The sequence below is a fragment of the Anabrus simplex genome, chromosome 2 (genome assembly GCF_040414725.1).
Source record: "Anabrus simplex isolate iqAnaSimp1 chromosome 2, ASM4041472v1, whole genome shotgun sequence".
NCBI classification, from domain to species: domain Eukaryota; kingdom Metazoa; phylum Arthropoda; class Insecta; order Orthoptera; family Tettigoniidae; genus Anabrus; species Anabrus simplex.
The window spans coordinates 829,099,885-829,116,626 of record NC_090266.1 but is presented as its reverse complement, the minus strand read 5'-3'; the positions used below and the strand labels follow the sequence as shown (position 1 = coordinate 829,116,626).

Below are 16,742 nucleotides of genomic sequence, written 5' to 3'. Positions count from 1 at the left end.
CTTTCTAAGATTCTTCATAACAGTCCACAAAGGTTTTTCTGCCACTCCTTTTACATCATTCAACCAAGATGTTCACTATTTCCCATCTTTACACACAGCTGTTTCAAGTCATTGCCTTGCTGTTTCTATTATACCATCCCTCTATGCCACCCAGCTGGCCCCGTGGTGTAGGGGTAGCGTGCTTGCCTCTTACCCGGAGGTCCTGGGTTCGTTTGCCAGCCAGGTCAGGGATTTTTACCTGGTCCTGAGGGCTGGTTCGAGGTCCACTCAGCCTACGTGATTAGAATTGAGGAGCTATCTGACAGTGAGATGGCGGCCCTGGTCTAGAAAGCCAAGAATAACGGCCGAGAGGATTCGTCGTGCTGACCACACGACACCTCATAATCTGCAGGCCTTCGGGCTGAGCAGCGGTCGCTTGGTAGGCCAAGGCCCTTCAAGGGCTGTAGTGCCATGGGGTTTCGTTTGGTTTGGTTTCTATGCCACCCATTTTTCTTTTCATATTCTGTACCTGTTTACTGTCTATTCTTTGGAACCTTTCATTAATCATATCTATGTACTTAAGTCTAATTTCCTCATCCTGAATATTTTCTATACTTACCCATCTGCAAACAGAAGTAACATTCTCTACCCTTGGCCTAGTGATATTTAGCTCACTGCAGATCAGATAGTAATCTGTATCACAGATAAATCTCTGGAATACACTCACATTCCTAATAGAATTTCTGAATTCAACATCGGTTATGATAAAGCCTATTATGGACCTGGTGCCCGTATTATTCCATACATACCGGGTGAGTTGGCCATGCAGTTAGGGGCGTGCAGCTGTGAGCTTGCATCCGGGAGATAGTGGGTTTGAACCCCACCGTCGGCAGCCCTGAGGATGATTTTCTGTGGTTTCCCATTTTCACACCAGGCAAATGCTAGGGCTGTACCTTAATTAAGACCACGGCCTTTCCTATCCCATCGTTGCCATAAGACCTATATGTGTCGGTGCGACGTAAAGCAACTAGCAAAAAACAAAACAAAAAAAAAAAAAAAAACTTCCATACATAATGGTTAAAAGCCTTATGCCTGAAGAACAAATTTGCAACTGAGAGTCCCGAAGCAGCACAGAAATTCAGTAAATGCCACCCAATTCTAATTGCTTCCTTATCTTTCCTGCATTAACCGATTATCTTCCCATATTCAGCAGTTCTATTTCCTATTCTCATGCTGAAATTGCTCATTAGCACACTGTCACTCAGTGCTTAATAATATGTGCCTACCTCATTCTCGTCCACTTCCTCACATGGTGAATATATTGAGACAATGCTTGTCCTGATCCTTCTTACAAAACTGTACAAAACCATTTTAATCCTCCTAGTCAATACTATGTATTTTACATCCAATTGGACGTCAATATGGATTTAACATGAGATTCATAGTCTGTAATTGTCCTGATTCCTCAAACCACAAGATCTATTCACATCATTCGCTCATTTGCAAGCTATGGTGTTCCTGATATACAACCTTATTGGCCACACACATTTCTCTCTTTAATACCTGTTAAGAAAATCTCATAATCTCATCCACGGCGTTGCCCCTTACCCAAACATGATTAATTTTTAACACACCCCCTTTGCTGACTTGGCCAATTCTACTTTGTTCCTTCCATAAGCCACATTAATAATGATAGCTCCCCATCAAATTCCATTTCGTTCACCAAGTTGTTTCCATGGAGTCCCTGGCCTGTCAAATGAAAGTGAGACTCAGTCACTCCCACAGATCTGACTCTTGTTTAACCCTCCAGAACACGCATGGGATAGTGTTACCTCAGTACCTGCACATGGTGGACAAGACTGCAATTTACTTTTCACAGTATTATTAGGTAGCATTTTTTTAATTCATATTTTGTTGTTTCTAAATTTATTTTTGGTGGAAGTAAGGTGCATAGCCATTTATTTATATTCATTTACATATAATTAATCATGCATAAAACACTAATATTAAAAAAGTTATCACATCTATAGTTAAAGTCATATATATTCTGTTTCACTATAAACAGCATTGATATAGACAGTGTAATTACATAAAACTCAGAAAACTGGATCCTAAAAGTAGATATGTACAGTGAAAATTAGGAAGAGATGTCCTTGTCCATTCAGTTTCTTCAGCTACAAAATGCAAAGACCCAATATATTCCCTATTTATACACTTTTTAATCACTTCAAGTCTGTTTCGTGGTAGTGACAGTTTCTGGGTTCATACTAATTATAAGTCATTGTCATCATTTTCTTCTCTTCCCAAAGTGCAACCTTTACAAGTGAAGAGTGTGTTACTGCCAGATAAAGTGTGAACAGGTTACCCAAGTAGTCTTTGTTTTCCGGTTCTTGGTCCTGTCACAAAAGTTACATCTTTCAGGATATTGGGGCCTTTCTTCAGGTCGCTTCTGAACCAAGTAAGGACTGAAGTATCTGCTTCATTCGTTTGGGGATACAGCCTAGATTGAGGCAATACTGTAAATATTCATTGCACAATTCTTTTTTTTTTTTGCTTTACGTCGCACCGACACAGATGTCTTATGGCGACGATGGGATAGCAAAGGCCTAGGAAGTGGAAGGAAGCGGCCGTGGCCTTAATTAAGGTACAGCCCCGGCATTTGCCTGGTGTGAAAATGGGAAACCACGGAAAACCATCTTCAGGGCTGCCGACAGTGGGGCGCGAACCATTGCACAATTAATTTGAAAGTGTTTACAGAAATATACGTCTACTCATATCACGCTTTGCTTACAGAATGATGAAGAAGTTAATCCCTTCAACATTTAGACGTGTGTAGAACAGGGCTAGAGGCCATCGGCGACTTACACGTGAAACAGAATGTGCACTTTTTAGCTTATCAACCACATCACTCCTCCCTTAATGAGATTATAAAAGATGAGCATTTCTGCTTTTCGAGCACCACCAGATTCTTCATCCTTCTCATCAATGTTGTGCATAGTTGACAACACCAAAAACCTTGTTTTTCTTGGGTACATATGGCAGCACAGTTCCTATGTTTCCAAAACCAAACAAACTGTTTTAAGGTAGCCTGTCTTTGGTTTGTACAAAGAGGGAAGTAATTTCCTTTTTGTATTTTTGGTAGTTCCTACAATAGTTAACCTATGGTTAGCTAGTGTACTATGGGCTAAATGTACAGACATATACCAATTATCCACAGTTATGTTTTGACCAGATCCACAAATTGGCTGAATAAGACTTTCAACCACATCCTTGCTGCTGCTGCTGCTCACTTTATAGGGACCTTCTTGTTGTTTCCTGGCATATACCTACTTCCATATTCTGCCTGTAGAATGTTCTGGAGTCTGCAAGGGCAAATATTTTCAAGCCTTATTTGTGGGCTTATTAGCAATGTGTTGTCAGAAGGAACATTTACCACAGAACACATCCAACATTTCATCGACCGTTACATATTCACTCAAAGAATAATTTGTTTTGCAGCAGTTGATGAAATCCTCTATTTCCCTGACAGCTGTGAATCTATCAACACTCTGTCTTTCTCTCCTATCAGAAATTCAGTCAAATTGTAAAGCTCAGAATAGAAACTGAAATCTATTTATGCCCATATTGATGCGGAAAAGTTCAACTCCACTTCCATCTTGCGCCCATAAATCTTTTAAGTTCTGATGCGATGACTTCAGTACCTCAACTAAATAAAGTTAACCAATCACAGATTTGATTTAAATTATATTTGTGCTTGAAGCATCACGCGGCCTACTCTCATTTCCCAGTTGTTTTTCAATCCAAATATTTGTATAATTTACAATTTGATCTACCATACTGTCAGGAAAAAGTAATTTGCACGCTTCTATAGGAGATACAACATTTTGAGCCATACCTTTCGAGCCAGGGATGTATGTTACGATGTTGTCTCTCCTCACTTGGCCCCAATAAGCGCTGGAGTGCATGTTCCATTTAGATTGCAAGTCTCTCCAGTGGACAAGGAGGGAGTTCAAGTCTGACACAGTTATCCTCAGTTCCATCTTCTTCTCCTTCAGTACCAGCCAAATCTTCAGCCTCCGTGTCACGTTCACTCTCTTTTGTGTCAGTATTGGACTTATCTTCCTCCTCTTCCGAAGATAACATTTCACTCTCATCTTCACTGTCTTCATGAAAAAGTCTCTTTCTGGCAGCACATTGGTCTCTCACTAGTGGTTCATTCTGTCTATATTCCTTATCAACACTATCAAGCAAGTTATTTAGCTTTTTCACTTCTTCTTGATCCATTTCAGGGTACACCCACATGGAATATACAGGGAGTCTAGTTTAAGACTTCCCACTTCTGTTCACAGGCCGTGCGAATCCCCAAGTGGTGCCATACGACTTGTCAAGCCTGGCATGTGTTCACAGCTAAGGCAGCAGGATGTTTAGCTCTGTCACTCAGTTCGCTAGTAATGATTGGACTTTTAAGATGTGTTTGCAAGGTTACTTTTATGTGCATCAACTCGTTCACAAGTGGCGTAATACTGGTTCCATAACTAATAAGCAAAAACGGCGAAGGAGAACAGCTCTCACACAAGAGAGGTTAGAAGATATACAGGCAAGACTGCAAGTCAGTCCACATAAGTCACTTCAGAGATTAGCTCAGGAAACAGATATTTCACATTCATCAGCACATAATGCAACAAAATTACATTTACGATCATACTGAACTCATTCAGTATCATGGATCCGAACTTTATTTTTAAGGGTGACAGAGTGTGGTTTCATTTCATACAGTCAATTCACATAACAACACGGTCCATGAATATGACCGCTCGCCACTGCCGGCACTGCGATCACTGTCACAGTTTCTCTGTGCTCCTATATCTCGTTCTGTGATGAAGTCTTAAAATATACTCCCTGTATGAATGCAAAAGTAAATGAAAGTTTAAAGTGCACAACCCAGCAGACCATCACAACAGAGCACACGACTGCAGTGGAAAGCACTGCATAATAACTAAAATATCCCCGGAGTGAGCAGACAGCAAACTGAAAGTTCAGTGTTGAAACAGACTGGAAGAGAGAGGCTCGAACTAGGATGGTCAAGTAATAACTGGTCATGTAACTACTCGCTGGACTGTAAAAAAAGACATCTACGGTCGAAAAGCATGTACTGGAGAGTTAAAATATTCTGAAATCTATAAATTTCAATCAATTAATCCATCAATCAATCATTACTGAACTGCATTTAGAGCAGTCGTCCTGGTGGCAGATTCCCTATCTGTTTTTTTTTTTTTTTCCTAAATGATTGCAAAGAAATTGGAAATTTACTGAACATCTTCCTTGGTAAGTTATTCCAATCCCTAACTCCCCTACCTATAAACGAATATTTTCCCCAATTTGTCCTCTTGAATTCCAACTTTATCTATTCATTGGAACAGATGTTATAAAAAATGTTTTTGTTTCAAGCACTTTTCACTATGATATATGAGTAGGGCCCGGATTTATATGCACTAAAAAACCTGAAAATATGCATGCAAATATGCACTAAAAAGTTACAATATATGCACGGAAAATAAGGAAATATGCTCTTAAAAACATGCAATTTTATTCACTTACCTATTTACAGGTATCATTTATTGCAAAACACAATAGGTAACTAGTAGTCTTTCAATGTTTTCTGGAGACAAACTATGTGTGTTGTCCGTCAAAATGAGTTTATAGGCTGAAAATGATCGTTCTACATCAACTGACGTAATTGGACAGTACTTATACATGGGCACCAACGTTTCGAAGCATACATCTGGCAAGGATACCCTACTTCCACTCAAGTATTGACTAATTAATCTTCTTCAGTCCTGGGTTTGAATTCAACACCTTTTCTAACTTGCATTTAATCTTCTCTCCAATTTCGCCTGGAGCGTAATTCAACGAAGATGCAGCTTTTTCAACGAGATCAAGTGATTCATGGAGGGGAGTACCAGAAGATTCTAAGATCTCAATGGCTTTTGGAAGTTTAGAAAAATGTGCATGAATGAAATTCACATCTTGATAAACAGTAGCGGTTTCAAACACACCTTTTGCATCACGGACACACGCAATATGTTCATCTTCAAGTTTTGTAACCACTTCTTTCACTTCATTAAAATGTTCCTGATTACTGCAGATAAGCATGTCCCCCACCTAGTCAGGACAGGTTCAGGTGGCAAAGGAACTTCAGGTAGACAATCTTTGTAGAGCTGGACACGAGCTGGTGCTTTCTTCCCACATCCAATTAAATTGTTAACAGCTGGAAACTGTGCGCGTATTTCTTCTGCAATGCGGTGTAATCTGTGCGCTAAACAGGTTACGTGTATGAGTTTTGGATAAAATACTTGGAGGGCCTTTGCTGCTTTCAACATATACGAAGCTGCATCTGTGAGTAGTACAAGAACTTTACAACAATTAGTCTCAATTTCAGATGGCCACAATAGTCGCAGAGAATCATTTACAAATCTTGCTATTGTGCTATGGTTGGTTTTCTCTAGTACTTTACAAGCAAGAAGATGTGGCTTACCGGGTTCGTATGGATGTAATTTACCAACCACGAAATTTGCTATGTAACGGCCACACGAATCCGTTGTCTCATCCACCGATATCCAGACACAGTTCCTTCCGATATCAGAACGGATCAATTCCAGGGTAGATTCATATAGCGGAGGTAGGTAATTTTTCCTAAGAGTTGATTCATCTGGTATTTTTTGATTTACGCAATATTTCTCGAGAAATGATCGCAGAACTGGATTGTTTAATTTATTCCATGGAATGTTGCTGCATACGAAAGCCCGACAAAGATCATTTGAAAATGTATTAAGACTACAGGACTTGGGCTTTACCTGTGTAAAAAGTAGTAGTTGTGGTGTGCTGTTCTTCTCCTCCTTTGCTTTAATATGTGCAGTTGTTTTTGAATGCTGTTCAAGCTGAAATTTCTTTTCACATTTCACTTCCTTTGAGCAAACTTGACAGAACACGATGACACCATCTGTTGAATAGTCCCTATTACCCGACACCCACTGATTTAGTAAATCTCTTCTGCTGCTCTTTTCCTTAGGCATTTTTTAAAAACTAACACTTTTAGAAATGAGATGCAGGGCACTAAAATGGAACATAACTAGTGAACTGAAGATACTTATGTCCTGACCAAGTGCCCAGCCCCCTGAGATTATTATCTGCTGTGGTAGAGAAAGGAATTCAGGGAAGTCCAGCCTGCCTACCCACACCTAAGCTATCTGTTGCCATTTTCAGTTGTGAAAGTAAAGTGCCGTTACACAGACAGTCGAAAATACCAACTAGCGAGGGATGCACATAAAATAGGCAACTAGCTAGGGATGTACAAAACAGATTTATTTTAGTAGTTCTTGTAATTATCCTTAAATTCAGACATTATATACCGGAATATGCTGTTACGTCTAGAATATGCACTAACCCTCAAAATATGTCAAAATATGCAATTGCATATGCGCATATGCATTTTAAAAAAATCCGGGCCCTATATATGAGGTGTTCAGAAGCCAAGCCAACTAACTCCAAAATTTTGACAAGTGCAAGTAATAACATGGTTGGGTAGCATCACTGAATATTTGTCAGTGGCCAAAACAACTAACTCCACAGTTAAATGTTTCGACACCAGAATCTGCTATCTGCTCTGGCAATGGAACATTTTACCAGTGGTTTCAGTGGCCAAAGTGATTAACTCCACAGCATTTTCTTTTGTTGAAAAACAACAAAAACTTGTAGCCACATCTGTTCTCCAAGAGATTGGTATATCATTCTTGGTTGCAGGAAAACAAACAAATATATCCTCACAGAAATGAACCATGAAAACTTCTATTCAACGCAAAACTAGAAGAGTGTATCTCCAACAGGAAACAAAGTGTCGAAGGTGAACCAGTTAACTGGCTGACAATGAGAAGGCTGAACCATTCACTATCAAATTTAAAACTACTTTCTTCACAAAAATGCCTTTTGGAAAAGATAATATCCAGAAGTAAAATGGAAACGGACGTCCTTTAGAAAGCCTAGCTAATGTTCCACAAGATCTTCTTTATAGCACATCCAGACCGATCTCCATGGCAAAAAAGAAACATGTAATGGACCTCTTGAACTTTATACCTCCTATTCATCACCACTACTATAAAAACTTGAAGACTGCAAGGGATGAACCTGTCAGTGACGACGACTGCATCACGTATGTAGAATAGAGGCAACAAATAACGTATTTGTATTTTAGGCACTTTTTATGTGTATTTTAACTACTACCTAATGACTTACAATAATACGAGTGCATTGTCATGTAAGAGGGTTTTGTTTGTGCATATTTGTTTATTAAAATGACTTGTACACAAACCGCTCAGAATATTATGTCAAAACTTTCAGTTCACAATTAAATAAGCTTATAGTAGGTTCCACCTTTTCAATACATTTACAATGTTGTTATCTGATGTTTACAACATTATTTATTACAAATTACAGGACATGTTTCAGTGTACAATTTTTAACACCATCATCAGCGGCTTGAAAAGTGTATAGAAACTTGGCGGTCAAAACAATGAACAGCATATTATCATACTTAACTCCTTATATACAGGCAATAGAATGATGTTACAATTAAATTTTACATCTTATTATGCTAGGTTGAAACTAATTTGTGTGAAAAGAGATTCTTGCAGGTCAAAATATAAAATTCTTCATTTGGTATACGAATGGTCTTCGGTTCCTTAATGCTTATTACGGATAAAAACATGAAATTCCTTACGCTTAAAAACTTTCAGTTGGCAATGTGACTAACTCCATAGAAAGTGGCTTCTTTAGGGGGGACAGATACATTGAAATGTTTTTATATATTTATAAAGTGGTGAATACGTAACCTTAATTGTAAGAATATAAATGAGTGTATGGTAAATATGCTGAAAAATAAATTGAGATTTTTACAGATCAATAACTTCAACTGTTTGTACTGAACATTTGTATTTGATGGAGTTAGTTGGCTTGGCTTCTGAATGCCTCATATGAATTCTGCTTGTTTACTATTAAAATTTTTTTGAAAAATAATTTTTCCTTTGTCACTGTTCTATATTTTACAAGGATGTTCTCTTCATTATTCCAATGAATAGATACAGTCTTAAAATAGGCTAAAATAAGTAAATCCATTTCCCTCCCATTTCACCACCCCATTCAACCATCCACACTGATTTTAATTTATTTCAATTTTTTAAATTCACATAGATTTTAAGTAAAACAAGGTTACTTATGCAGCTCGTCTCCTTTCTCCCAAGTCTTCCCAGCCCAAAATTTGCAACATTTTTGTAACACTACTCTTTTGTCGGATATCACCCAGAACAGTCCGGCTCCATGGTTAAATGGTTAGCGTGCTGGCCTTTGGTCACAGGGGTCCTGGGTTCGATTCCCAGCAGGGTCGGGAATTTTAACCTTAATTGGTTAATTTCGCTGGCATGGGGGCTGGGTGTATGTGTTGTCTTCATCATAATTTTATCCTCATCACGACGCGCAGGTCACCTACGGGTGTCAAATCAAAAGACCTGCATCTGGCGAGCCGAACATGTCCTCGGACACTCCCGGCACTGAAAGCCATACGCCATTTCATTTCACCCAGAACAAATCGAGCTGCTTTTCTTTGGATTTTTTCCAGTTCTTGAATCAAGTAATCCTGGTGAGGGTCCCATACACTGGAACCATACTCTAGTTGGGGTCTTACCAGAGACTTATATGCCCTCTCCTCTACATCCTTACTACAACCCCTAAATACCCTGTACCCTTTATTTACAATCATATTTAGGTGATTACCCCAATGAAGGTCTTTTCTTATATTAACACCTAGGTACTTACAATGATCCCCAAAAGGAACTTGCACCCCATCAACGCAGTAATTAAAACTGAGAGGACTTCTCCTATTTGTGAAACTCACAATGTGACTTTTAACCCTGTTTATCATCATACCATTGCCTACTGTCCATCTCATTGAGGTAATTTTGCAGTTGCTCACAATCTTGTAATTTATTTATTACTCTGTACAGAATAACATCATCTGCAAAAAGCCGTATCTCTGATTCCACTTCTTTACACATATCATTGATATATATATATAAGAAAACATAAAGGTCCAATAATACTGCCTTGAGGAATTCCCCTCTTAATTATTACAGGGACAGATAAAGCTTTGCCTACTCTAATTCTCCAAGTTCTATTTTCAAGAAACATAGCCACCCATTCAGTCACTCTTTTGTCAAGTCCAATTGCACTCAATTTTGCCAGTAGTCTCCCATGATCCACCCTATCAAATGCCTTAGGTCAATCGCGATATAGTCCATTTGACCTGAATCCAGAATATCTGCTATATCTTGCTGGAGTCCTACAAGTTGAGCTTCAGTGGAATAACCTTTCCTAAACCAAAGCTGCCTTCTATCAAATCAGTTATTAATTTTGCAAACATGTCTAATATAATCAGAAAGAATGCTTTCTCAAAGCTTACATGCAACGCATGTCAAACTGACTGGCCGGTAATTTTCAGCTTTACGTCTATCACCCTTTCCTTTATACACAGCGGCTGCTATAGCAACTCTCCATTCATTTGGTATAGCTCCTTCATGCAAACAATAATCAAATAAGTACTTTAGATATGGTACTATATTCCAACCCATAGTCTTTAGTACATCCCCAGAAATCTTATCAATTCCAGCCGCTTTTCTAGTTTTCAACTTTTGTATCTTATTGTAAATGTCATTGTTATCATATTTAAATTTTAATACTTTTTTTAAGCATTAGTCACCTCCTCTATCTGGACATTATTTTTGTAACCAACAATCTTTAAATACTGCCGAATGAATACTTCTGCCTTTTTATGATTCTCAGATACACACTCCTCTTGTTCATTACTGATTCCTGGAATGTCCTTCTTGGAACCCGTTTCTGCCTTAAAGTACCGATACATACCCTTCCATTTTTCTCTAAAATTTGTACGACTGCCAATTATGCTTGCCATCATGTTATCCTTAGCTGACTTCTTTGCTAGATTCAATTTCCTAGTAAGTTCCTTCAATTTCTCCTTACTTCCACAGCCATTTCTAACTCTATTTCTTTCCAATCTGCACCTCCTTCTTGGTCTCTTAAATTGCTGTAAGGCAGGATGCTATCCTACTTACACATAGTCCCAGTGAGAACTTTTCCTCTAATGGTTTTGGGACAATAATAATAATGGCGTGTGGCCTCCAAAGAGGCCTGGTGCAGATCTTTCGATTTGATGCAGTATAGGCGACCTATGCATCTGTGACGATGGGGCCCAACCTAAGATGAAATCTAATGCTGAAGACGTCACCAACACCCAGCCCTCGAGCCATAGGAATTAACTAACGAAAGTTAAAAACTCCAACCCAAACGAGAACCAAACCCAGGACCCCTTGAACCAAAGGCCTCATGCTAACCATTTAGCCATGGAGCCAAACAAAGTTTAGGGATGGATGGTATAGTCCTAGCAGCCTGAGTACAATGAAGGCGATGACTCAGAATATGTCTGAGATGGCCAGTCCTATTCCACAGCGACTGGAATTCCAACTCTCAGGACCAGTTACTAGGCCACTTAGCCGTTGCTCACGGTTCATGACTACAGTAACTCACAACATGAAACAGCAGGTAAGCCAACTCACTGGTAAGATATTTTGTGCTTATTTCACTCTCCATTTTCCTTCTCCAATGCCAATTTTGGCCTACTTTAGTGCTTAACTACCTGCCCATATTACCCTATGAGGTTTGTGCTTTATGACATGTTAATAATCACATGTGTAAATTGAATATGAAGACAGCACAGATCTCCACAAAAGAGTCAAAGAGGAAAAGGAAAGTTTAAAACAGGTGTAGAAATTAAAGCACCAGTTGTAAACTTTAAAGATAAAATATGAAGAAATAAAAAATTTGCAGATCAGGAAAAATGCTGTACTTCATACTACTATTTGGAAAAAGAATTTATACAATATTCTGAGAAAATATTTTTGTAGAAAATATTACATTGAAATACACTGCCTGAGAAAAAAATTGAAGCACCCATGAAAAATGGTCAGATGTCAACAAAACTTTGTACATGTACACACCATCAGCAGGTCTGTAAATGATTAGAGATGAAATTCACTGTGACAGGTAGAACGGCTACCAGAGTCCATTAGTTTCATTCGTGTTTAGTGTTGTTGCTAGGCCTGGTAGGGTATATAATGGGCGTGAACAACATCAGATGTTGTGTGACCACTGTGAAGGACACGGAGATGCCACATACTCGTAAGAGACAGGGTTATCAGCACCTGACAGATTTTGAAGGTTGCCTCATTTTGGGTCTCCATTTGACTGGCTGGTTGAATTGTGCAATATCCAGATTAGTGGGGCATTTGGATGTGACAGTGGCCCTATGTTGGACTGCATGGAAACATGAGGGCAAGCATACTCGTCGTCAAGGTTCTCGTTGACCACGTCTGACCACCACAAGGGAGGATTATCGTATTGTGCACCAAGCACATCGTAACTCCTTCACATCTGCGCTGCCATCCGAGAACAAGTAACGGACTCCCTGCAACATTCTGTGTCTTCCTGCACCACTGGTCGGAGACTGGCAGCAGCCGTCCCGTGCGTAGGCTGCCGTTAACACCACAACACAAACAGTTGCATTTGGAGTGATGCCGTGACCGGGAAGTGCGAACTGCTGTTGAATGGCATCACATTGTGTTCAGCGATGAATTGCAGTTCTGCGCTACCCCCAGATGACCATCGTCTGTGAGTATAGTGGCGACCTGGGGAGAGGTCCCACTGTTCCAACACTTTGGAGAGGCACAGCGGTGTTACTCCTGGTGTCATGGTGTAAGGAGCCATCGGGTGTGACTTCAGGTCATGGCTGGTAGTGATTGAGGGAACTCTGAAAGCACAACGATACGTCACGGACATCCTGCTTCCTCATGTGTTACCTCTCATGTGATAGTATCGTGGTGCCATTTTTCAACAGGACAATGCCCTTCCACACACAGCACGTGTCCCTATGAACTGTCCGCATGATGTTGAATTACTCCCATGGCCAGTAAGATCCACAGATCTGTCCCTGATAGAACATACGTGGGAACAGCTAGGACGTAAACTCTATCCCATTGCCAGTGTCCAGGATATCAAGGAGAAGTTACAACAGTCACTGGCCAGCTTGCCTCAGGAGAGGATACAATGGCCTTATGACTAGAGATGGTCGATAAATCACAGCCTGTTACTTTGTAACCAATATTTTTCTGTCACCGATATATCAGATACGCTGTCACGGAAGTATCTGTGACAAAAAATCGTTTAAGTTGTGTACTTGACTCACGCTCGCAGAGCTATGTTATCCACTGTACCTCAAGGTCTATATCTGTTTTTCATTTACCAGTTACCTTATCATAGTGTATTTATGAGCACAGTAGAGAAAATACCTGTCTAGCAACTCTATATGTCAATAGCTAGCTCATGTTTCATACATACCACGAATCAAACAGATTGGTCCTCAGCTGGCAAATGAGGCATGTTTGAATACATAATACTTTTTCGAGAAGTACTTGTTCGATTTTCAAAATAATCACGGTGCTGAATTTGTAATGTTTGTAGATTTAAGGATATATGTACAAAACAGTGTGGTACCGTTTAGAAAAGTGAAGTTAGTATCATGATCCCAGAAAATATTAATGTCATGACACAGTACTTACAAAGTCTGATTATTAGCCCATTGGGACCATTACTGAAAGTGAAAACAAAATGTTAATATCTTTAACTGTTCACGAGTTATTTGAGGTGGACAACTTTGCTGAACAACCCTTTACATGGGAGGAATCTTTGTATTAAGTTCATAAATTTATTACTTTTAGTCTTTTTATTTTTAAACCTAGTGTACATTAACCCTCTACTGCATCGCCATAAGGCAACATATAACTTTTCACCTGTATAAATGGATACAGATTGTAAACAGAGGTAGTTTTACGGTACACCTTCTACTGTACAGACAATTAAACACATACCCCAGTTAAGAATTGCTGGTATACCTAAAACACTTAATGTATGTTGAACATTAAAGCTTGAAAAAGTTTTCTTCACCAAACGAAAACGAAAAATAATTCATATAGTAGAGGGTTAAGTATGTACTGTAAATAATTGGTATCCCGGAGACACGACATGGGTAATCATATTGAAATTGAAAATCCACAGCCTGTTTCCAGTCATTCGACCGGGTCAGGAATAGAATGAATGAAGCCCCCATCTAGTAGCGAGGATAGGAAATGTGCCGGCTGCCGAAACCTGTCGCACTCCTCTGGGGCAATGATAAATGACTGACAGATGAAATGAAATGTTAATGAAGAGTGTTGCTGGAATGAAATATGACAAGGGAAACCGGAGTACTCTGAGAAAAACCTGTCCTACCTCCTCTTTGTCCAGCACAAATCTCACATGGAGTGACCAGGATTTGAATCACGGTATCCAGCGGTGAGAGGCCGGCGCACTGCCGCCTGAGCCACGGAGGCAGGTTAATCATATTCCGCTTGTTAATTTATTGCACATCATGTTAACAACCTTTTCCCTATGCATTTATAAAACTTCAAATTATAAATGTGAATATAATTTTTCCAATTCTTATGTCCCGAATTTTCCAAAAAATACTACCCGACTTTGTCATCGTATCAACTAGAAGTATTTCCATACTGGTCGTCCGCGACCAAAGAGTGACCGTGACGATAATCATATGTTCGTGCTTCCTGTGACTGAATCACAGATAAAAGTAACAGATATCTTTGTGTCACAGATATGCCTGTCACCGTTATTCTAAAATATCAGTTAAGCTCAGACACCCTTTCCAACCAAATCAGTGCATGCATCCCGGCCACAGGGTTCAAACATCGTACTGATAAGTGGTCTCGTACTGCCAAGTTCTTTGTAAAGTTGACTCAATTTTTTAATCACTGCAATAACATCACATACCCTCTCAACACGGGAGGTTTCATTTTGTTTCCTCCTTCTGGGTGCTTCAATTTTTTTTTTTTTTTTTTTTTTTTTTTTTTTTTCAGGCAGTGTATATAGTGTATATTATAGAACTCAATCCTCTGATAACTTAAAATTTTCACTAACCAATTGCTCTTGAGACAGCCAGCTGCCCATTTACTCTCCAGGAGCCCCAGTAGATAACACAGCCTCCCATATCTTCTATTCTCTGTCGCTCATCCTGAAACAAACACACAGTATCATATCATCTTCTTCACAGGATATAGAGATGAAAACTAATGCTAAAAAACTTCCTGATAAATGGAAAGTTCCCTCTTTCATTAAAGCTGACAATCAAAAGCAAACATTATCTTGCAAACAACATTATCTGCAAAGTAAGGGCCTAATGCTGAGCATCTTTGGGAACAGTTGGTACTGCTATGATGGACAGCCTCTCTCAATCAATTTGCATGAAAGAAGGATGCGAGGCAAACACTAGCAAATCTCGGTGTACACACATACTTTACTACAAGGATTTTGGAGTCATAAATTGACAGATAACATCAAATAAAACACAAGTTTCTGATTATACTATTTAATTATTCTCTTAAGGATTTAATATATCTTTAGCAGAAGTGGTAATAAGGTCCAACTCGTTGGCTGAATGGTCAGCATACTGGCCTTCGATTCAGAGGGTCCTGGGTTCAGTTCCCGGCCGGGTCGGAGATTTTAATCGCTTCTGATTAATTCTTCTGTCTTGGGGACTGGGTGTTTGTGTCCATCCCAACACTCTGCTCTTCATATTCTCACAACACACTACGCTACCAACCACCACAGAAACACGCAACGGTGATTACATCCCTCCATATAGGGTTGGCGTCAGGAAGGGCATCCGGCCGTAAAACAGGGCCAAATCCAAATGTGCGGCACAGTTCGCACCCACGACCCCACATGTGTGGGAAAAGCGGTAGGAAAAAGAAGAAGAAGAAGAAGCAGTAGTGGTAATAAGGTATACTTCAGGACCAATGATGAAGGTTCACACTATGGTTGTTCATTTCTCCACCTTTAATTTCAGTAAAGCGTTTTCACTTTATCATGAGGATAGGTGCTGGGTGACCTTCATTCTCACTTGGGTTTTACAGCATTTTGCTGTTGCTGCTTGTTGTTTTAAGGGGCCTAACATCGAAGGTCATCGGCCCACAGCATTTTGCAATAGTTTTTAGACTTTATTGAACATTCTAACATTGGCAATTACATGGTGCAAGCTATTATGTTCGTTGTATGGGAGGATATTAAAATACTACTTATCTATCCATTTTAACATAACGAGGAGAGTAGTACCATCTAATGAAAGCTTAGATGAGATTAGTACCATGTGTACTATACAAAAACATTGCCTAGTCAAAACTCTGGGAAGTGCATGTACAAAAATTGGTTAGTTTGACTTCAGAAAAAAGCAATGACACCATTGACAAGTCATTTCCAAACATCATCATGGTGATATTTTTAAGAGGTAATTTTCTTTCCATAGCACAAACAAACAAAAAATTAAACCTAAGAGCTGCACAAAGTGTCCTCCATCAATGGTCAAACTTTCCCAGCACAACACACACTGCAACTGCACTTTGCTAATGGCGATAACTAGGGCTCAGATGTTTAAGACCTAAAAAATAGCCCAAATAAGCAAGCAAATATGACCTCAAAAATGAGGAAATATGACCTCAAAAGTGATGAAATATGATGTAAAAATGACAAAATATGAC

The 16,742-nt window shown here is 39.3% G+C and overlaps 1 protein-coding gene across 1 annotated transcript in view; it reads right to left on the bottom strand.

The window, feature by feature from the left end:
• LOC136863702 (protein phosphatase 1E) overlaps positions 1–16,742 on the bottom strand; it is a 529,192-nt gene that overhangs the window by 27,914 nt on the left and 484,536 nt on the right. Inside the window, exon 6 of the mRNA XM_067140060.2 lies at positions 15,127–15,220. Within this exon, the coding sequence (XP_066996161.1) occupies positions 15,127–15,220 (94 nt within the window). The remainder of the gene's footprint in view (positions 1–15,126; positions 15,221–16,742) is intronic.